Here is a 22,684-nt window from a genome sequence, read left to right as displayed (position 1 = left end):
CCAATGAAAAATGATTCAAAAATAATTTGGGAAGATTTTCAATTCCCCAAATAAAAAGAGGCATTTAGTGGTGGCTGTATAGTTATGCGACATCAGTGTAATTGTTCCCCATAATTGGAACATGAATTTTCTCACTATGTGTCTCAGTAATGAACAGCTAATGGAACACCATCACGTGCTATTCCATCCTGGCTACAGAACCCCCAGCATTAGTGCTGTCACATTAGTCGCTTCAACAGACCAAGCTGCACGCAACGTAACTTCTGAAGAAATTCCCTATAATGCAGGAGTGCAGCCTGAATTACTTCAAAGGATTAAAATCACCTCAGACTATAGGCCAGGTAGTTCAGTGCAGCGAGTTTTACAGCAGCTCCCCAGATCTCGGGGGTAACACGACGTCCAGCTGACAGGCCAGCACTGCCCTCCTGCAGGTTCCCTGCCTGCTCTCACAGCGGTTACAGCCGCTTCAGAAGCGGGCGAGGGCACCCACCGAGCGGCTGTCCCCCCCGCGGCCGGCGCAGCTTCTTCCCGTGGCATGCCCTCGCAGGTTCTGAACCGGTACGCTGTTGTGCTCGAATCAAACACCTCTGTAATAACACAGCAAGATAGCTGAAACGCCGCAGAGAGTTTTGAGGGTGGGGGGAGCTGAAGTCCAAAACTGCACTTGCTTAATTTTAAGGTAACTTAAGGGCGGTACAAAGACGCGCCCCGCCGTGGCCTGGAGTTAGCCCTCGAACTCCTCAGCGCCGCGCGTAACCCCACGCTACCGCGCAGGCGCCTCCTCACCCGCTCTGCCCGCGGGGGCCGCGGCCTCACAGCTGCGGCTCCGCCCCCGCCCCTCACGAAACCGACACCCGCCGCTTCCCCGACGGCCACAACCCCTCCCCCGCCGGGCGCGGCTGGAGAGGCCTTTCCACACCCGCCTGGCCCGGGCGTGCGCACTGTGCGTCCCGCCCGAGGAGCCGCCCTGCGGCCACGCTCAGGCCCCCCCCGCCACGGATGGGGGGAGGCCCCCGCCCCTGCCCTCCCTCGGTGGGAGGGGCGCGCCGGGCGGCCGGGGGCAGGCGGGGCCCGGGCAGCCGCGATCAGGCGCCGCCTCCTTTAACGGTCGCCGCCTTTTGGCGCCGAAGTTGAACCGGCGCGGGCGGCTGTGAGCGGTGAGGCCCCGCCGAGGCCCCGGTGAGGCGGGGGGTGTCGGGTGGTGTCGGGTGGTGTCGGGTGTCCCGCCGGCGGTAGAGGCGGCTTGGTAGGGGCTCCCGCGGGGCTGTGGGGAGTCACGTCGCCATCGGCGAGAGCAGTGGGGCAGGCGCCGTAGCGGCGGGGGCTGGGGAGGGGGGTGTGGGGGAGGGGCTGCGCTGATGGCGCTCCAGAGCGGAGGCTGTCGGTTTCCGGGGCTTCAGCCCCCCGGCGCGGCGGGGCCGAGCCGGTGGCGGTGCTGCAGGCTGGAGGGAGGGGTTCCCCCCTGCCCGGTGCCGGGAGCGCCTGGCCTTTCCCTGCCTCTCGCTGGCTGATGGGCGGACGGCCAGCTCTGCGAGGAGCCAGGGTTATGCCACAGCTATCGTGGAAGTGTTGTGATAGCGTTGTGTGAAGTCATGTCGCTTAAAAATGCTGAAGGGCAGGTTATTGTTGGGGTGCTTCCTGAATCCGGGGTCTGCTTGGAATGTGCCATTTATAAAGGCATAGTATTTTTGTTATAAAAGGCATGTGTTCTTTCAGCTTTTCTCACACATTGAGCTGTTTGTTTGGCATGAAGTATGATTCGTTTGCAGCTGCTTTTTTTCTCCTTTTCTTCGAAATATCCAGATACCTTTGCTCATACTCATTGGAGGGATACTTTGCCTGGTCGCCTGGGAACGTACAGAAGATGTACATCAAGAAAATTGTTCTTGATGGATTTAAGTCATATGCTCAGAGGACAGAAATTCCTGACTTTGACCCATTATTCAATGCCATTACTGGCTTGAATGGCAGTGGCAAGTCCAACATCTTGGACTCAATCTGTTTCCTCTTGGGTATCAGCAGTCTGTCACAGGTAAAAAGAAGGGAGTGTTTAAGAAAGGGCTGTCATGTGTCAGCAATGTTTCATCCTACTCTGTTGAGTAATTGCCACTGGAAGACCTAAAGTGGTGTTTCTGTCCAAAAAAAAAGAAAAAAAAGGTTTTATTTATTTGGATTTTCATTATGTGAGACCTTTTCTGTCATTCTTGCTCATTCTTACATTAAGATTGAATTACAGTTTCTGCAATATACTACAGTAGCTCAAAGTATACAGCTTAAGTGGGTATTTTTAGTTTAATATTTAAAAGGCAGCAGTCTCAACTGAAGATATTTTGCAGCTAAAGGCACTATCTTGTTTATTTGTAGCAAACTTTTTCACTTCTGAATTGGTTCTTCACATTTGGCCAACTGTTTCATCACAAAAAAAAGAAAAAGCTGGTTTTCATGCAATACCTGCTATTTGAAAGATGATACATCTGCTTTACTTTTAGGAAAAAATTGTGGGCTTTGATGTTAATTTGAATCTGTCTTCAGGCGATTATTTTTTTTTTATCCACCCCACCTCCCAGTTGTAGACAAATCCAGCAAACCTCCAAGAAACACTTTCTGATTAATTTCCCTGTGAACTGCATTATGAATAATAAATGTTCTTGGTTTTTTTTCTTTTAAACATCAGGTTTTGACAGGAATCTCGTACAGAAGCTCACTAAAACTACAGATTTTGCCAGTGGTTTTACAGCACTAGCACCATACAGGCCCCATATGTCAGTCTTAAATTGGCAGCTAGATTTCCATTTTTTTAATTAATTTCTCCAAAACCTACAGTAGTGCACTGAACCTGTGTAATTAATTGTTTTAAAAAAAATATTTGCCTGTTCTGTGGATTTAGGTGCGTGCTTCCAACTTACAAGACCTAGTTTATAAAAATGGGCAAGCTGGAGTTACTAAAGCAACTGTGTCTGTTACCTTTGATAATTCTGACAAGCAACTGAGTCCACTGGGATTTGAAGCTAATGATGAAATCATCGTCACTAGGCAGGTGAGTCTTAAGTATCTGTATTGCTTAGTACCCTATTTTTACCACGCTCAGCAGAGTGACTTTTCAAGATTTAAAAAAACCGTAATTTTTAAAGTCCCTGAGTTTTTGCAGTTAAGGCAGTGCTTCTACGATGAAGTTAGTAATGTGAACTATAAAAGTAGATCCAGTGTACTAGATAAAAAAAAAAATCGGAATTACATGGGAAATCAGTTGAATATTGTTGAATGTATTATGTCAGTAATGTTTTCTGTGGACTTGCACAGAAACAATAATGAAATAATGTTTCTAAAGCAAGTTCCAATTTTCTGTTTCATGGCTTTTTCTTCTGCTTTAATATTTCCCTCTTAATATCTGAACTGTGTGTTAAATTTGGTCTCCAAGAACAAAAGAGCCTTTATATTTCTGATTTTCCGATGAAGATGTCTCACGATTTTTAAAAAAAAAAAAAAGGAAAACTTGTGGACTTTGGAAATTTTCTTGTCCATATTGCCCTCGGTGATTGATCTTTCATGTTTGAGTTAGATACTCTAAATGTCTTCAGTCTCACACGATCTGTTTGGACGTTCTGTATAGTAGGTGTATATGTGTGTATGCAAGGATAGAATATACGGGATTTGCTCCAATTTTGTATCCTGTTACAGTTTATATTCTCATAATGCCAAGTAATGTTCAAATCACTTGCAGTTTCTTCCATTTCTTTTCCTCCTTCAGATTGCCGTTGGTGGTAGAAATAAGTATCTTATCAATGGTGTGAGTGCTACCAACACTCGTGTGCAAGATCTCTTCTGTTCCATTGGACTTAATGTTAATAACCCTCACTTCCTCATTATGCAGGTATTGTGCGCATCCTTATACAATTCAAAAGGAATAGAAGTTGTGTTAAGTTTGAGGTGGGTAGATGGTGGAAGATCATTTAATTTCCTAATCAGAGAAAAGCAACTTCTTATCAAGTAAAAATCAAATGTCTGAAGTAGTTAAGGTTTCATAGTTTGACTCTAAAACATGTGTCTTGGAGCACAAGATGTTGTGTAGCCCTTATGCAGCAAGCTTTTTCTGAAACATGGTCTAATTTTATTTTCCTCTTTTGTCTCTGTAAGAAAGGTCTTGCATTTATTATTATGCTAAAAAGGCAGATTTTCTTTTCTAATATGTGTGTTCTGTGTCAGGCAATTTTATATATTAAGTTGACATACCTGCCGCCTTAAGCCACGGTTAAAAAAGAGAGAACTGACCAGCTGAAAAGACCCTTATCAACATCAACACAGGGAACAGACAATTCCTGAAATATTTGCAAGGAATGATAAAACAGAGCAGGATTACTGTCTCCAGTGGAACTGTCCCAAATTGGGGAGGGGGTGGGGGAAGGGCAATTTTGTGCCTTTTCTGCTTCCTATTCCTTACATATGAGCTAACTTTCCAAAAAGCCAGTTTATGGTTAATTCAACATCAGCAACTCAGTAAGACTCTAGAAGAAAACATGTATGTTACTCCTTTAAGATGTAATCGGGAATGTGGATGATGAGCCATTTCAAACATGCTGAGTGAGGTGACTTGTTTGAACGTCCAAGAGCAAAACAACTGAGTAAACCAGATTATCCTTGAAGGCGGAAAAAAACCCTCATATTTGAACTTATAATGCATAAAAATGAGTGGGGTTTTTTGTTTGGTGTTGACTTTTTTTTTATTACTATTGCATGGTACACAGACATGATTCTTGTTTTATCTTGCTGTCACCAGGGTCGAATTACCAAAGTTTTAAATATGAAGCCACCAGAGGTAAGGAAGTTGTAGGAGTTTTTTGTATCAAGTTTTACTGATTCATTTAGAGTGACAGGTATCAATACTTTTGGGGTGGGGCAGGACACACAGACACACACACAAAAAAAGTGTCAGAGGGGGATGAGATGTTCAGCTCAGTTCTGAGTTGAACCTATCTAACATAAGAAGAAACGGCAAATTTTTGTTGCATTGCTGTATTTCAGATTTTAGCTATGATTGAAGAAGCAGCTGGTACTAGGATGTATGAATCCAAGAAACTAGGTGTCCAGAAAACCATAATGAAGAAGGAAGCCAAACTGAAAGATATTGAAACGGTACTGTGTTGAAAGTATACTGTCTCTAGTTATTGAAGTTAACTGAATAACTAGTGTAGTTTTTAACTTGTAGAATATTTGATTTCTGCACCTAGAAGTAGGTATTCATGCTTAGACATATGAGAGTTTTGAAAATTGGAATATAAATGTTTTGTGTTTCAGGTCTTAAATGAGGAGATCACTCCAACTTTAGAGAGACTGAAAGAGGTATGGAAAAAGTTGAAGAGTGGTAGGGCCCTTAAAGTACTAAAAAAATACTTTCAGCTACTTTGAACCAGTATATGGTGGCTAAAACAACAGCATGTTTTCAAGCTTTGTAGAATCTTTTAAGAAAGATAAAATTTTTCTTCTGTCCAAATACAGATGAAGTGACATTCAGGACTTCCAGGAAGTCCTAGAGGGGGATGTAGGGAAAAGCAAGAAAACAAGAGAACTAGGTAAAACCAGAAGATAAAAACATATATTCGTTCTTAAAAAAACCCCTTGTGCCAAGTGGTATTTCTGCTGTACAATCAATTGTATGAGTAGTGTTTTATGTAAGATTTGCCTAAGCAGGCCTGCAGTGTACAATACTGAATATCGTAACATGGAGAATCCTTACTCTTATCTAAAATAATAATGTTAGTAGAAGTACTCTACGAGATTTCTGTAACAGTCCTGTTTAATATTATTTTTCCATCAATATTTAGATATTTTTTTATTGTTGCCTTTTCAGGACCGAACAGCATATCTAGAATACCAAAAAGTAGTACGAGCATTAGATCATTTAAGCCACCTCTGTATAGCTTATGAGTTTTTTCTGGCTGAAAAGACAAAGACAGCCTCTGCTGAATTATTAAAGGAAATGAAGGGTAATATAGAGAAGCTTTGTGAATCAGTGGCTGAAAATGAAGAGAAGATAAGACAACTTAATGAAGAAATAGTGGGGATGGAAAAGAAAAGGGATGAGGTAAGTGAGAACAGTGTTGTGCTTTTCTGAATATCTGGCTACAAGGAGTTAGATGAGAAGTGAATTAATTTTATAGAAGATATACCCTTGAATTTTTATCTTTTTCTGGTGTGTTGTTTAGATTATACACTGTTGTCGTTCTTAGCTGTTGACTAAAAGACATCCATTTAAAGTTTTGTCTGAAATTGTTTACTTCCACTTGCTGTAGATGAGTAATAACTGAAGAATAGAAACTGTTTGCCTTCGTGTTTCCACTCTGTATTCAATGGTAAATTTTACCGAAGATTTGTTTTTTCCTCCTTTTTTGTTGATGTATCAAAGAAACACACTTCAAGTGGAAAGTGCTTGTTCAACAAAAATCGGTACTGACTGATTTTTGGACACAGTAAGTTTGATGTTTGGATGCAATAAATTTGGTTAGATACAGGATGGCCCATAGGGTGTTAGCATGCCTAAATGTAGCTTTTGTGCAGGGACAGTGTCCCATGGTATGGAATGGTGTGGGTCTTCAAAATAACTCAACACCAGTACTGGATAATGGAGGGAAAAGATGTTCTGACCTGTTTGCATTGGAGTCTTAACTGCCCACTTGGTCAGCTATTTATCTTCTCTACGTACAGCTGTGAACAGAAGATGAAATACTGCAAATATTTCTACTAATTTCTTAGGCTAAATTAAATTTCCTTTATTTATGATTGTAGGAAGTTGGTGGTAGGCTCTCTTCACTGGAAGATGCTCTTTCAAAAATTCAAAAAGTTGATACTAAAGCACAAAGTGCCCTTGATGTCAAGAAGGAAAACTTAAAAGTTGAAGAGATTAAGTACAAAGAATTGATAAAAAGTTTGGAGGAGGTAAGAGCTCCGTATATAATTTTCTTTAATTCCGATTGAGGGGGACAACTTTTTTCTTACCTATTACGATAAGAGAAATCCTATGATTGGCAAGAATTACATCAGGAAAGCAGAAACAAATGGTAAGGGCATTATTTGTTTTGTGCAGCATAGGTAGTAGCATCACATTTGTTTCTAATGTAAAGCGTGTACAAAGAAAGTGCAACTCTTCACAGCTGCCAACCTTCCATTAAGCTCAGGAGAGATCCCTGTAGCTTCAAAAGGATTATGCTCGCTGGACATGGGGTATTCTTTAATTTTGAGAAATTTCTACATTGCCTATTTCTGATGGTTGATGGTTGTTTTTTTTTTATGCAAGAGGATGAGAATGAATATCCAAAAGAACTGAAGAATACCTTCTAGATATTAGGAAGAAAGAGCTATGTCTCCTAGTTCTTGGGCTGTTGTCATCTCTTCCTGTATTTTGTCTTTCTGTAGATCTTCACTGCACTCATGGGGCAAGTACACACTTGAAAGCATGCGAAGACAAATTATAAGATAATAAAATCTGACAAAGGGTCATAGAAATTTAGGTGACGAAACTAGTCACAGCTCCTTATCTAACTGGTATGAATGCAAAGTTGATGGGATGGATGGGACTCAGGTTCTTCCCCCCCCCCCCCCCCCCCCCCCCCCCCCCCCGATTTGTTTTGCTGAAGGAGTCTGAAGTATTATTGTCAAAGGAGAAAGCGCTAAAGGAGGTACAGAAAGCACTAAATACTCTACAGGAAGCAAGTGAAAAAGATGCAGACGCTCTAGCTGCAGCACAACTGCATTTTAATGCAGTGTCTGCTGGCTTGTCCAGCAGTGACAGTGGTGAAGAAGCTACTCTTGCTGGGCAGATGATAACCTGCAAAAATGAAATCAGCAAAGCAGCAACAGAGGCTAAACAGGTAAGAATAAAAGCTCTGCCTGTCTTAGACCAGTCTTCCTGCTTCTTTTGAGAGTTGTTCGAAAACCAAATGACACGCACGAAGGTCAGTGAAAAGATGTGCAGAATTATCTCTACAAGTTATTTTACAAGTTAGCTTATACATTAAGGTGGCTCTTTGATGAAATAAATCATTAGAAATAATAAAATCCTTGCATAAATATAAATAGGGAAAACCTGTAACACCACTGTGAGGAAGTACAGAAACTGACATTTGAGACGTAAAGTAGGACTCGCAGTACTGAAGTGACTGACAGTCTTGGGTAGGAATAAATTAAGACCGCTTTCTGTCATGTGCATTCATGCTATAGGTATTTCTACAGTAAAACTTAATGGAATCACAACAAAGATGCCTGATACTGTAAATGGAAAGTTCAGAAGAAACTATTTTCTCCTCAGTTAAATTGTGTGCTAGTCACATAACTGAAACAGACACCACTTCTTTTGTCTTAAGATAAGAAACCTCTGCTGAGGTAGTTTTTACAGTGGAATTTAAATTTTCAGAGTTGAAAAGTCCACCTTGCTTGTCTCATTAAGGAAAAAATCTTTTGGGGAAAATAACAAGGGCAGCTGTGTCCCACCTTATTTTACCTTGTTTCTCCTCTGACTCTCTTCTTGTGCTAACATGACTTACCATATCCAAATACGTGATTTATGTTTTTATTTCCAAAACACCTGTGCCCTTACCTTCAAAATGCAAGGCTGCTTTTTGGCATTTCTGCAACCAGTGGAAACATGATATTAATGTATGTGTTCTAAATCCACACCTGCAAGGATCTCTTTTGATTCCGTGTTTTCTTACTCCTTACAGGCTGAAATGAAGTTGAATTATGCACGCCAAGAATTAAAGACAAAACAAGCTAAAGTTAAAAAGATGGACGAAGGCTACAAGAAAGACCAAGAAGCGTTTGAAGCTGTCAGAAAAACAAAAGAAGTACTAGAGGACCAAATGAAGAAGCTGAACTATGAAGGTCTGTACAGACTTCTGGTACATACTTTTGGGGGAATCTGAAGAGGAATATAGAAGTGTGGTGGATTGACCCCAGCTAGAGGACAGGTAGACCAAAAGTGTTTTATTGCTTCCCTCCTCGGCTGTACAGGGGAGAGAAAATACAACCAAAGGCTGGTGGGTCGAGATGAGGACAGGGAGATCACTCAGCAATTACTGTCACAGGCAAAATGGACTACTCGATTTGGGGAAATTAATTTAATTTATTACCAATCCTATCAGAGTAGGATAATGAGAAATAAACCCAAATCTTAAAAACACCTTCCTCTGACCTATCCCTTCTTCCTGGGCTCAGCTTTGCTCCTGATTTTCTCTGCCTCCTCCCCCCACATAGTGCAGGGGGACAGGGAATGGGGGCTGCGGTCAGTCCCTCACACGCCATCTCTGCCACTCCTTCCCCAGGGGAGGCTCCTCACACTCTGCCCCTGCTCCAGCCTGGGGTTCCTCCCATGGGAGACAGTCTTCCACAAGCTTCTCCAGCGTGGGTCCTGCCCATGAGCGGGGGTCACAAGTCCTAGCCAGGAGCCTCACAGGCTTCCCCCAGGTCACAGCCTTCTACAGGGCATATTCACCCTGCTCCGGGGTGGGGCCTTCCATGGGCTGCAGGTGGATGGATATCCACCTCCCTGTGGACCTTCATGGGTGGGCTGAGGGGCACAGCCTGCCTCACCACGGGCCTCACCATGGGCTTCACCATGGGCTGCAGGGAAACCTGTGCTGTGGTGCCTGGGCACCTCCTGCCCCTCCTTCTGCACTGACCTGAGTGTCTGCAGAGTTGTTGCTTTCACATATTCTCACTCCTCTTTCCCAGATGCTTTTGTGCAGCAGTTTCTACCCCTTCAGGTTATTACAGAAACACTACCAGCACTTCTGATGGACTCAGCCTCAGCCAGCTGTGGGCCAGCTGGTACTCTTTCTGTCAGACACAGAAGCAATGGAAAATAAAAAGATAGTCTTTGCTTCTGATCAGCAGCTGATGTCCAGACACTTCTGTGAAGTAGGGCCTCAGTATGCGTAGCAGCTGTTCTGGAAGAAAAATGCCTTAATAATGAATGCTCCCTCCCCCTCTTCCTCTCTCTTAACTTGTATTGTTATGCACACCTTCATATGGTATGGAATATTGTTTGGGTCAACTGTCCTGGCTATGTCCCCTCCCGACCTCTTGCCCAGCCCCAGCCTACTGCCCTTTGGAGCCAGGGTTGGAGAGACAGCTCTGATGCTGCGGGAGCACTGCTCGGTGTAGTCAGAACACTGGAGTGTTACCACCATCTTTCTACTAGAAGTACAAAGCACAGCATTATGAGGGCTGCTGTGGGGAACATAAATTCCATCCTAGCCAGACTAAACACAAGAAGGAACTGAAAAAACAAGTATGCTGCTTTCATACACAAAGACATTTCTCTAGTTATAATAACAGTTTTTTGCAAAGTTTAGGCCAAATGCTTTAAAGTTTGTTGGCAAATTTAAATTCGATCTAAAACGCGGATGGAAAAGGTGACTAACCTGCCTATTCATTCATGGTTTTCTCTACCTTAAAGCACTTCTTAAAGTTCATTTCTCATTCCAGGTAACATTTGTTGCAGAAGCTATCAAAACTGTAAATTGATATTCCAGAATGACATTCAGAAGCACATTAGACTTTAAACTCTCTCTTTGGCATATTTGGTATTGTGATGCCATTATTTTGTCTAAACTGGAAATTTACAAAGAATTTTATAAAGTGTTAAAGTATTCTCTACATCTATGTAGATAGACAGTGTAGCGTACCAGTTTTTAAGCTAATAGGTTTCTGTGCCCTGGGTATTCGTCTGCTGCTTGTGCTCAACTGTTCAGAAGAGAAAGAAGAAGCCCTTTTAGCAGAGAAAGTGGCATTGACTCGTGACATCAGCCGACTGAGAGAACGCCATGAAAGCTTAGTTGCAAAGTTTCCTCATCTACAGTTTGAATACAAGTAAGATCTCGGCGTCATCCTGAAAGACACTTCAGAGTGCTTTTTGGGGCATTTTGTTTGGCTTATGGGACTTGCAGGATAATTCCAGCAATTGCTTAGCTGTTGCTTTCCTTTTAGTGCCAGTGAATAATGACTGTCTTAACTTGATGCAGTTGAAGGGGGGAGTGGGGCAGGGAAGTCGGGAAATGCTACTTGATTTAATGGGCAGCAGGGAAAGTGACACAGTCGTTCTTAAGTGACAGACATAAAAATCACTGGAATTTAAAAGTTTTGTATGATGGTGTTTGCAACTTCAGTAGCTGAAACCGAATAGAATAGAAACCAAATAGTAGAATCCAAAGGCCTAAACTTCAAAAATGCATTATCATTACTTTTCAGAGTCCTGCCTGAGGACTGTGAGTAGACTTGTGCTGTGGAGGTCAGCATTGTATCTGTTCCCGCCAATCAAATATATATACATACATACATATATATATATCCCTATATGTATTTGCTTACGTAATAATCGGTCTGAACATACTCATATAACTGTGCTAATAATAGAACCTGTAGTTAAAATAATTTTAAAATTGCATGAACAAATTGTACCAAAATCAGAAGGGCCATATGTTTAATGTACCATATGTTTCTTTGTAACTGATATTTTATTGGGAGGTTTCTTGCCCTGAAGTACTTAATCTAATGATTTTCTGTGGGTTTTTTCCTGATAGAATTTAGAATGTCTTACACGTGTATAATAAGCAGTATGATTTATTAAATATAACTTTTTTTAAGATGTGTGGGACAGAAACAAATGTGATTATCGTAACTTAAATTTATTTTAAGGCATCCAGAGAAAAATTGGAATGTGAATTCTGTGAAAGGCCCTGTTGTGCACCTTTTTACTGTGAAAGATCTATCCAAAGCAAAAGCCCTGGAAGCGGTGGCTGGAGGGAAACTCTATCAGATTGTTGTGGACACAGAGGTATATTTATTACTTCAGTACAGAGATTCAGTACAGATTGTGTGATTCAGGGTTAGCCAGCATGCGAGTTCTTACTGAATTCTGTAAGAAGTGGTTGGGGCCCATGCATGTGTTTGAATTAGAGTAAGTGTCGTGCATATTTAGTGGCAACGATAGAGTCCTCTTGCAATGCCCTATTGCCTTACTTGACCTGAAGAGGTAACTGATTTTGTATACTTTGTCTCTCATTTGAGGTTACTGGCAAAAAGCTTTTAGAAAAGGGTGCACTAAAGTGTCGATCCACCATCATTCCACTGAACAAAATTTCAGCCAGGTGTGTTAAAGAAGAGAAAATCAAGTTGGCCCAAACCTTGGTATGTAAATAAATATACTGTTTACTATCTTTTGTTTGTGTACCTTTTTAGTTTTGTTTCTTTACTAAAAACATGAGCTTCTTAATGGTAGTACTGGTAATAATTTCTAAAGGCTTTGAGGATTTCTTAATTTTTACTTTTTTCCTTTGTATCCTTTCAGTTACATGATGTTTCAATGGATATTCATTATTCCATTTTTAACTGAAATGCCTTTAAAATGTGATGATGTTTTTAGAAAGTGTTTTTATCAAGAGAAGACAGAAATTCAAGTTGAAAATTCTTACACCTTAAGGGATACTAATTGCATTTCATTTGATTTCTAGGCTGGTCATGGTAACGTGTATTTAGCCCTTTATCTGATTGAATATGAATCTGAACTGCAGAAAGCAATGGAGTATGTCTTTGGAACAACACTGGTCTGTAATAACATGGAAAATGCTAAGAGAGTGACCTTTGACAAAAGGATAATGATGAGAAGTATTACATTTGATGGAGACGTGTTTGACCCCCAGGGCACTCTGCGTGGAGGCAATTGCTGGTTTTATTTCTAGAATAATACTGTGTGTCTGTTGATTTGTTTACTTCTCTGCATGTTTTTCATAAAAACGAATGGTAACCTTTTTGTTTAGACTCGTAGTGAGGCTAATATCTCTTTGAGCAAAGATTTGTTGGTCTTGAGCTGAAGTAAGATTTGATTAGACTAAAAAAATGAATGGCAAACTATTTGCGTGAAGTAGTTTAGATTTTAAATACTTAAATCCTATTTGGCTACGTAATTCTCCTGGAAGAAGTGCTTTGAATTCAGGTACTTTTTGAAGTCATTCATAATTAGTTTCAGGTAACGGCATAAATTATGAAGTTAGTTGATTTCACAAGAAATGCACAGTCAGTCTGCAGAATTAAATACTTTAGCAGAGGAGGTAGTCTTTTTCCATTGAGAACTTAAGCTGCCTTTCTGTGCAAACAAATTTTTCTGCATCATTATTAACATTTAGAATATGCTGTTTGCCAGTGGTGTATCCACTAGTCTACTTCCAATTAGCTTGACTTGACTTTTTTTTTTTCACTGAACAGGTGGGTGCTTACAGTTTACATCAGTGTTGTCTAACCTTCAAGAAATGAAAAATGTTGCAGCAAAACTCAAGGAAAAGGAATCTGAACTTGAGACTGTAGAGGATGAGCTGGCAAGGTTGAAGAAGGTTGCTGAAAAGTAAGGTTTGCCTTACAAAATAAAACGTCTGTAACTTCTCTTACGTGACTGAATAACTGTAATACAAAGGTTTTATTGGAGGGCATAGGGCCTGTTGAGAATGTAATATGCAGAAAATTATTCTCTTCCTCTCTATTCACCCGCCCCCCCCCTCCCCCCCCCCCCCCCAACAAAAAAACCCAGTTTAATTTGTAAGTACAGCAGTCAACAAGAAAATTCAGTTTTTAGATAATACATGCAAGAAAACTTATTTTTGGATAGCACAGGGAAAAAAAAAAAGGCATACAATGATGTCTACTTGAAATCATTTGAAGTTTTCCAAAGTTTCATGAAGTCTGCTGAAGAATGAATCTGTGCCAGCCGTATTTTGTAACTCCCCATACAAAATTTCAGTTTGTGATAGCTCTTATTTTTCTCCCAAGAAAACACAAAGATACGAAAGGGGAGTATCTGAGTGATACTGTAAGTAATTTTAAGTTTATTTGATTTTCAGCTACCTAATTACTGAAGATCTTATTAAAAGACGGAATATAAAAATATGTTTGGTCAGGTCTATAAAAATCCCATAAAGAGACAGTGTTATGTAGCATGCTACCTACCACCTGGATTTATTTTTCAGATTGTTTTGAGTCATAATAGACTTCCACAAATATGACCAAAAGGAAGAAACGAGTTTTACCTTTAGGTATTTTTTTCTTTAATCATTCAGCCTAGCATTTGCCATGCTGCTGGTTCCAAAAAAATACCAGCTCTGAATTGTTGTCAAACTCCATGTGTTGCATTTGTTTGGTTTTGATATATTGTATTAGGGCTATGTAACCAGGAGTTACATATATAATAACTTAGATACCTACAAACTTCACAATTACTATTTAAGAAATTATATCGGGCTTTCTTGCGTTTAAGCTTATTTGACCTACAGTTGTCATTGTTTCTGTCATTAGAAGGGGAATGTAAGTATTTTTCTGCTCACTTTTCTATCTACTTATGTCAACTTTGAAACTGAAGTGCTGGGTACTTTTCATATCATTACTGTCTTCAAAGGTACCGGCAACTGAAACAGCAGTGGGAGATGAAGTCTGAGGAAGCAGAGCTGCTGAAAACAAAGCTTCATCAAAGTGCTTATCACAAACAAGAGGAGGAGCTGCTTGCCTTGAAGAAAACAATTGGTGACAAATGTGTTCCTTATCTTTTAATTGCAAAATAATTGTTGAGAATGAACTGGATATTTAGCTGTTTGAGTAGCAGAATCCTTGCTTAAGAAAAAAACATTTTTTGCTTTGAAAATACTGTGTCTATATTTTGGAACATGTAACAAAATACAGAATCACAGTAGACTTGCATAGAGGTGATTCGCATAAGGTTGGTCATTCTCTTGTAGTAAAGGTTATATCCTTAGGTGTTTGATATGCTTTACAACAAAAGGAAAAACAGCTTTGCCAGGGAAGTTTTAAAATGGGTTTGATCCCATATTTGAATAATCTTTACTTATTTTTCCAAGGTATCTGTTTCTGTATGTATTTAAGGTTAGCAATATTGTTTGTGTAACTAAAAGTATTGGAAAGAAGTACTGTTCATGTAGCTAAGGAAAACTGTAAAAGGAAGCAAATTAAGCAGTAAGTAAAACACCTAAAGAAAAAAGAGGGGCAGACGTGATGCATATGTAGACATAGTATTCTAGGGATGAGGTGATAGCTTATGAGGTAGCCATCTGATTAATTACTTCTTGATCATGTGGTTCGGCATATACTTGCCTCTGTCAAAAAAAAAAAAAAGGCTTGTTTTTATTAATTTTAATGACTGGTTGTCTGTTTGGTGCCCTACCAATAATTGGTAACAGCACATACTGTCTTAGGGTAATCACTGAAATAGCTGTCTTCAGTATCTAGCAAACTTACAACCGCTTCTTTCTGTTAGCGGTGAAGATGGATTTATTTCACTTGGAGTTTATTATGTAAATTTAAAGATAAGAACTACGCTCAATCTCAGTACTGTACTTCTTGATTCAGTGGAATGTGAAGAGACATTAAAGAAAACTGAAGAGAGCCAAAAGAAAGCAGAAGATAAATATAAGGTATTAGAGAATAAAATGAAAAATGCAAAAGTGGAATGTGAAAAAGAACTAAAAAATGCCCAGCAGAAACTAGATGATGCAAAGAAAAAGGCAGAGGCTTCAAGCAAAAAAATGAAAGAAAAGCAGCAGGTAAAACTTAATCTTTACTGCAACCACTTTTGACATTGAGAAAATTGCCAATAATCAGAAAGTTTGATTCTTCTTGAAGTTTTAATACTATCAGGTTTGGAACTTAATTATATTTATTCCATGGTCCCTGACATCTGACATAGAAATTGCTGATGCTTTTTTTTTTTTTTTTTTTTGTGAGATTGCCCCCTTGCTGAAGAATGGGTACTGTTAATATTCTACAGCATTTACTATGTTACACTGAATCTTAATTCTTTCCAGTTAAATATAACTAATAAATTCGGAAACATCTCTCTAGGAAGTTGAAGCTCTAGTTCTGGAAATTGAAGAGCTAAAACAAGAACAGGCCTCCTATAAACAACAGATAGCAGCTGCAGATAAAGCAATCCAGTCCTACCACGAGGAATTTAATGCTATGGCAGCTGAGGTATCCAAGATTAAGGTAAAAATGAATACTGTGTTTGATTATCTATTTTGATGTTACTGAATTAGAGCTTTAGGGGATCATGTCTTATAATGTGTGTGTTGTTGTTGGATTGTCTTACTAGCACTCAATTGTGTCTAGCCTGGGTAGTTATTTTTTGGGTTTGTTACCACATATGAATTTTTTTTCTCCTTCCTTTCTGTGTCCTTCTAACAACTGTTTTAACACCAGCCTTTAAAAGAAGCTAATAAATGGCTGTTGGATTTGCTTTTCAGGAATCTCTAAAGAAATCACAGGAGGAGCTGGCCAAGGAAAAGGAATTAATTGCATTACAGGATGAAGCAATTAAAGCCAAGTATGCAGAGAGAGCAAAATACACGGAACAACACAATGAATTACAGCTTAAGGCTAAAGCTTTAGAACACGACATCAGCAAACATCAACAAGAGGCTGCAGATGCTGCTACCAAGGTATTTCGGAACTGTGCCTTTCCTTAATCTTGTGACCAAGAGTGGTCATTTCCCTTGCCACATGCAGAGGAAATAAGCCTTTTTATCTTAATAAGCACCGTCACATTTGCAGCTCTTGATGTGAAGAGTTTTATCCTAGGAAGAAGGGGTGGAAACTGTAAATTGTATGACAGCTTATTTTATGGAATAATAGAGTAGATCACAGTGAGGAGGTGATCATTGAGAAGAACATTCTGACTGTATGGACAAATCAGATAACTAATTAAAGAAGCTAATCCCAAGATATAGGGACAGTGGCTTAGTCCAGATACAGAAGAGTGTGTTCCAAGGAAACATGATGGGTATATGTGAAAGCTTCCTTAAAATCCTGCTTCATCTATAGTGCTGGAAATCACATGAAGTATTTTAAAGGTATGCACCTGTGCAGTGTTGGGCTAGAAGAATTAATGTAATTTCAGGAGGTTGGTTGATAATTTTTTTTTTTTAAATTCCTGTTTGAGAAGGTGAGTGGGGAGGAAAAAGCCTCAATGTATCTTCTTGTTTCCAGGTGACCAAAATGCTGAAAGAGCATGAGTGGATAGCTTCAGAGAAAACACTTTTTGGTCAGCCAAACACAGCCTATGACTTCAAAGTTAACAATCTAAAAGCAGCAGGTCGGGAGATGCAGAAATTGCAGGCAAAGAAAGAGATGTTGGGAAGGCATGTGAACGTGAAAGCTATGACTATGCTTTCTGAGACAGAGGAAAGGGTAAACACTCCGTGGTTTAATGTATAAAGATTGGGCAGCTTGGGTATATGGTATTATGTATAACATAGCTTTGTCTTTTCATATGCTCTGTTTCTGAATATACTGAAAATAGAACTAAATCTTCATGAGATAGCAGGAAACCTTTTGTTAGGTCTTTTATGCTAATCTTATATCTTTCAACTAGTCATGTGTGCGTTAGTTTTCTAAGTTATGTGTAATCTTTACTTTGGATGATAAAAAGAATTAATTCCATTGTTCCCTACCCCAGTCCATCCTGAGTTAGCAGCAGCAGCATTAGTCAAGCTTTCTGGTATCCATTACAGTAGCTGAGAATTATATGCTTTATTAAAGGTTGCAGATCAGAACACTGTTCATCTTCAAGCATGATAGCTTGAAGGTGTTCCAGGGTTGTCTCAAATTCATCTGTATTTTGAGGCTATTCCAGGATTGTCTCAAAACTGTCCATTGAATGATGCTCCCAGCTTTTCTACTATTTTCATTAGAATTGGCTTGTTCCTCTCAGCCTCCAGAAGCACCCTTTCTTCTGTGGAAAAGCAAATGAAACAATGAAACATGATTAACTTGAAATGGAAGTGCCACTTTTCAGAGTAATGTTGGTCTTCCCCTTTGCTGATTGTTGAAAATCCTGATGCTTTAATTTGCAAATAATTTCCTAAAACTTAAGTCCTGTGTACAGCTAAATGAATGATTTGGATTTCAATCTTGCAGTTAATGGCTATTTCATAGTTAGAAAAAAGGTAAACAGTGAAACTGTTAAGATTGTGCTGAAATACATTTTGTGCCAAAATTCACTGAAACTGGTCTTTTCTCATTGCACCAGTACAATGACCTAATGAGGAAAAAAAGAATTGTAGAGAATGACAAGTTAAAAATTCTTGAAACTATTGAAGAGCTTGACCAGAAGAAAAATGAAGTTTTACAAATTGCTTGGGAAAAGGTATGTGACACTTGAAATCTGATCTTCACATTCTAGCAGAGGACCAGATTTAGATAGGATTACTGTTTTGCGTATTTCCATGGGGGAAAAAAAAAGCCTGTTTCCAGAACTGATCTTCCTTGTATTTAAATTACAAAACAACCACTTCATTTCTCCTATTTCATCTCACTTTTGAGAAAAAGATAGGAATTCTCTGAGAATTGTAAAGATGTAATCAAACCTGCAAAACTACTTTTATCATTACTTTCTAGTGACCACAAAAATTTAAAGAAGGTCAAGCTACTGGCATGCTGAAATCACTGTCTCTCACATGGAAGTTCAACAAAACAGTAATGCGGTGTATTTTGCTTTTTGTTTGCTTAAACTAGTGTTTGACCAGAGTTAAAATCTTCAGGTTCTGTGTAGCCCCATACAATGGGGGCTGTGGACCTGGGCTACTACTGTGTCTGTCACTGATGGGGTAGGTAATACTGGAATAGAGCAACAACTGATTAATGTTTCTGTTATCTAAGCACTCTGCCTTCTTACTAATTCTCTCATATCGTGAGCTATAACAAAATTATAAAACTTTCCCTTTCTATATAGAAAGCCTGACACATTGTTTTCTGCTGTACCAGGAGAACTTGTACTTTTTGGCCTTTGAAAAGATCAGTGATATCTAAGATTAAATTGCTCACAAATGAAGTATCAGTTTTAATTATTACTGCCCATACCGAAGGTATCGCTGACAAAATGGTACCTTTTCATTGCAAAATCTTGTTTGGCAGAAGTTAGTGAATTGTATTTAAAAGCATCATGGGTGGTGGAGAAAGTGCGTTCTCGGATACATTCTTTGACCTAGGAAACTACGCTGAGTTTACAAAGTTGCATCCCATCCAATACCTAGGTATTGTTTAAGTAATCATGGGAAGAAAAAGAGGGGAGAAGATGCTAGTGTGTGCCTTTTGCAAGGTGCTTATATACTTTCAATAGTTCTTTAATTGGGAGAAATAACAGTTTACCAGTTAATAAATCTGAGATGGGGCATAACCTTTTCCCTGGCTGATAGCATAAAAAAACCTTCTAATATTCCTTCCATTTAATCCTTCTAAAATGCTTGGTATAGGGTGTTGCATATATATATATACACACACACGTGTGTATTGGTGTTGCTTTTCTTTTCAGTACAGAGAGAATTCTGTACTAATTCCATATGCTAGTATTTTCTCACCGTCCTCTGTGTGTTAATCTTCAAGACATAAGAAGTCATGGGGTTAAATAGGGCAAGAAGTCCAGAGCATAGTGAAGCTTACCCCACTAAGTTTTTAGCTGTTTGTGCTCTTGATGCAAAGCATGCACATACTTTTTTTTTATGGTCTGACTTCTAGGTGAACAAAGACTTTGGTTCAATTTTCTCAATGCTTCTACCAGAAGCCAAAGCTATGCTAGTACCCTGTAAAACCCAGGATGTCTTGCATGGCCTGGAGTTCAGAGTTGCCTTAGGAAACACCTGGAAGGAAAACTTAACGGAGCTTAGCGGAGGACAAAGGTTGGTGAACTTTGTGTGGTTTTTTTGTTTTCCATTGCAGTTGTGTATGTAATATGTCTAGCTAATTATAGCTCAGAAAAGCAAAAAATTAGTATTTTCCGTAGTCAAAGTGGGGACTTCTGTCTCCTTCCAACCTGACTTAATATTGAAAGCATTATTAATTCAGCTCAGCTCAAAGAAGCATCCAACTTAGAAAGAATGCATTACTTGGCATACAATAGTGAACAAGATTTTACTCCATGGAGAAGTGAGAAAAAATTGAGTAATGAGAAAACTGCAGTTAACTCTAGGTAGTACTGTGGTACTGTTGAATAAAATGCTCCAGCATTTGAGTTGTAGTTTCAAAAACCTATGCAGACAGATTCTGCCACGGTGTCAAAGGAGTGTCACGGGGACAGTTCTCTTCTCCGGTGATTACAGCTGCTGTGTAGGGGATGTGCTTCTTTGCAACTGCTAAGGGAAAAATCTAACAAGAGCAGAAATGGAATTTAGGAAGAGGTGAGACGGAGAACTTTCACAAGGACAGAATGCTTCAAGAGCTGTACATTAAAAAACAGCATTACAAAATTCAGAATTGAGAATAGGTAAAGCAACAGTGTGATTTTAAATATTGCCACGAATCTAACCTGAATCTGATAAAAGAGAAGTAACATATGTCACTTCAGGCTTCACATTTTGAAATCAGAAGTTGTAGCAGAAGCTGTCATTTTGTCTCTTCAGAACTCACAGCAGAAATCTTCTTTTGAGGGAGAATTTTGTTACTACCAAATTGTTTTCAAGTCAAAGTCTCTCAAACGAGGGCAAAACATAACTTTCTTCTCTGTATTAGATCATTGGTGGCTCTGTCCTTGATCTTATCCATGCTTCTCTTCAAACCTGCCCCAATTTACATCTTGGATGAAGTGGATGCAGCTCTTGATCTCTCTCATACTCAGAATATTGGCCAGATGCTTCATGCTCATTTCAAACATTCCCAGGTATGAACTTGAAACTATTGTGATCATCTGTTTATACACTTTAGTTATTTTCAGAGGCAGTCTGCCACTGAGGAGTCTCAGCTGTCTGAGTACTTTATTCCAGAGTTGTCTGTTGTATGGCTAGGTTATTTAAACTGCAAGTTACACTGATGATGTGGCAACTGTGAATCTTCTAAACATTGTGTTTTAATGTAAGCTGTTGCTGCAGTGGCTAAAAACTGTAACTTATATTATTTGTATTAATAGGGAAGAGTATCTGTGATGCAATCAATTTCAGGCATGACCCACACACTGTGATTTCCCCCCACCCCCCAAGTGCTGTAACCTGAGCTTTAAAAATACTTTATTTTTGACCCTGTTGAAGTAAGCCAGGCACTAGTCAAAAGAATCTCTGGATCACTGTGGCCTATGCATGAAGAAAATCTGTAGGAGTGAAGAAACTTAGTTTCTGTTTGGTGGTAGGACATGACCTTTCCAAATTAATGAGAGAGGGGAAGGGAACATTGGTTAAGCAGTACTGTAATATAATGTGAGCAGTATCTTTAGACTATGCAAGACCCTGAATCCTTACAGAATTCATAGCAACACTTCTTTTCCAGTGATGGATGCACCATGAACTGGTATTCTGTGTTGTGGCCTGTATCCCAGGCCAAAGCGCTGGGATATGGGCAGACCCATACATCGCTAGCTGCAGAAAATGTCTCACATGTGGGTGTATGTTAACCTGCTTAGTACATTCTGTTGCTCTTCATCTAAAGTTTAGAATACTTTTTGAGGAGTTAACATCAAGATATTAGCTGAATAAAGTAAAAGGAATTACCTTTTGAGAGCCTTTTCCAATGTTATTTAAAGTCTTTGTTTGGATGGCAGTATTTACTTTAATGCTATAAATGCTATAAATACTTCAATAATGTATATATATATAATACTAAATTCTGCTTTGTTTTTAGTTTATTGTGGTGTCCTTGAAGGATGGAATGTTTAGCAATGCCAATGTCCTCTACAAGACCAAGTTTGTGGATGGTGTATCCACTGTCACAAGACACAGTCAGCTTAAAGAAAGAAAGAATGCATCTGTCCTTGAGAAAGCCCAGAAAATACCTAAAGAGTGACAAAAGAGGGGCTGCAGAACCAGGAAAGTTACTCACTGGCCCTTCACGTGCAGTAACAGCTGCTTAAGTGTTCTCTGTCTTTCTGTCTGTAGCTAGGCCAGGAAGACACTCTTAATTCTTTTTTAGAAGTACTTTAAATCTTGAAATACTCTTTTATGTCTCAGCCTTTAGTTCACATCTGTATCTTACATCAGTGCTGTAAATTATAAAAATTTTAAAATTAACTTGGGATTTTAAAAATTAATTCTCAGTATTTAGCAGCATCTCAACATAAACCATCAGGTTGTGTTGTTTGCCTTTCTCACTTTTTCATTGAACAGCATCTACTCTGAATTAAGCACCATGTTGTATTTCTCGGTAATTTGATTTAATTACGTTATTTTAAACATCAGAGGCAAGAGAATCTATATTTCTATGACCATCTGTGCCTAAGGTCAGATAATGCTGATGTCTTTTTATAGTATACTTAATTTCCCTTGTCTTCCTTAAGTAGTGAACCCAAACAACATAATGTTATCCTGCTGCCCTTGCTAGTGGAAACCTGTCTGCAGCAGAAAGCAAACTTTAGTCACGCTGCCTGCATGGAGTATCTTCACTCACTGCAGCAACCTGCACTATGACAAAGGGATGCGGACCTACCACGAGCAGCAGCAAGGTTCTGTGTTTTGGGGGTGTATGGTGTGACAACGTTCATCTTACCAGATGGCGGCCAACATGCACAAAGGCGGTATTCCCTCCCCCCTGAGGCAAGTTCAGAGATAAATGTAATTGAGGTTTGCGGTGCGAGGCAGGGAATGTGTCTGTCTGGAAATGTTATGTTCTTAAATATCATTAAAGCAAATGTAAACTTTCAATCTTGTGGTCTCATCTTGCATAT

The 22,684-nt window shown here is 39.5% G+C and overlaps 1 protein-coding gene across 1 annotated transcript; it reads left to right on the top strand.

Annotated features, from left to right (window-relative positions):
- Nucleotides 1-1,063: 1,063 nt before the first annotated feature.
- Nucleotides 1,064-22,661, top strand: SMC2 (structural maintenance of chromosomes 2). Its single transcript, XM_040580633.1, has 25 exons — nt 1,064-1,157; nt 1,804-2,032; nt 2,888-3,037; nt 3,749-3,871; nt 4,775-4,813; nt 5,020-5,130; nt 5,293-5,337; nt 5,846-6,079; nt 6,781-6,930; nt 7,629-7,862; nt 8,712-8,871; nt 10,743-10,860; nt 11,686-11,824; nt 12,058-12,177; nt 12,501-12,705; nt 13,252-13,387; nt 14,432-14,556; nt 15,397-15,590; nt 15,889-16,032; nt 16,290-16,484; nt 17,032-17,232; nt 18,074-18,190; nt 19,558-19,718; nt 20,548-20,695; nt 21,646-22,661. Exons 2-25 carry the CDS (start codon nt 1,865-1,867, stop codon nt 21,805-21,807), a joined length of 3,579 nt encoding a protein of 1,192 aa, XP_040436567.1. The 5' UTR covers nt 1,064-1,157; nt 1,804-1,864; the 3' UTR covers nt 21,808-22,661.
- The last annotated feature ends 23 nt before the right edge of the window (nt 22,662-22,684 follow it).

The sequence above is a fragment of the Falco naumanni genome, chromosome Z (genome assembly GCF_017639655.2).
Source record: "Falco naumanni isolate bFalNau1 chromosome Z, bFalNau1.pat, whole genome shotgun sequence".
NCBI classification, from domain to species: Eukaryota; Metazoa; Chordata; class Aves; order Falconiformes; family Falconidae; genus Falco; species Falco naumanni.
This window is presented reverse-complemented; position numbering and strand designations above follow the sequence as displayed.

Bases quoted from the DNA above. Each gene is read 5' to 3' on its own strand.
- SMC2 (XM_040580633.1), top strand. From the start codon at position 1,865: ATGTACATCAAGAAAATTGTTCTTGATGGATTTAAGTCATATGCTCAG. The intron at 12,706-13,251 runs GCAATTGCTGGT...TTCACTGAACAG, and splicing joins CCAGGGCACTCTGCGTGGAG to GTGGGTGCTTACAGTTTACA. The intron at 15,591-15,888 runs GTAAAACTTAAT...ACATCTCTCTAG, and splicing joins AAATGAAAGAAAAGCAGCAG to GAAGTTGAAGCTCTAGTTCT.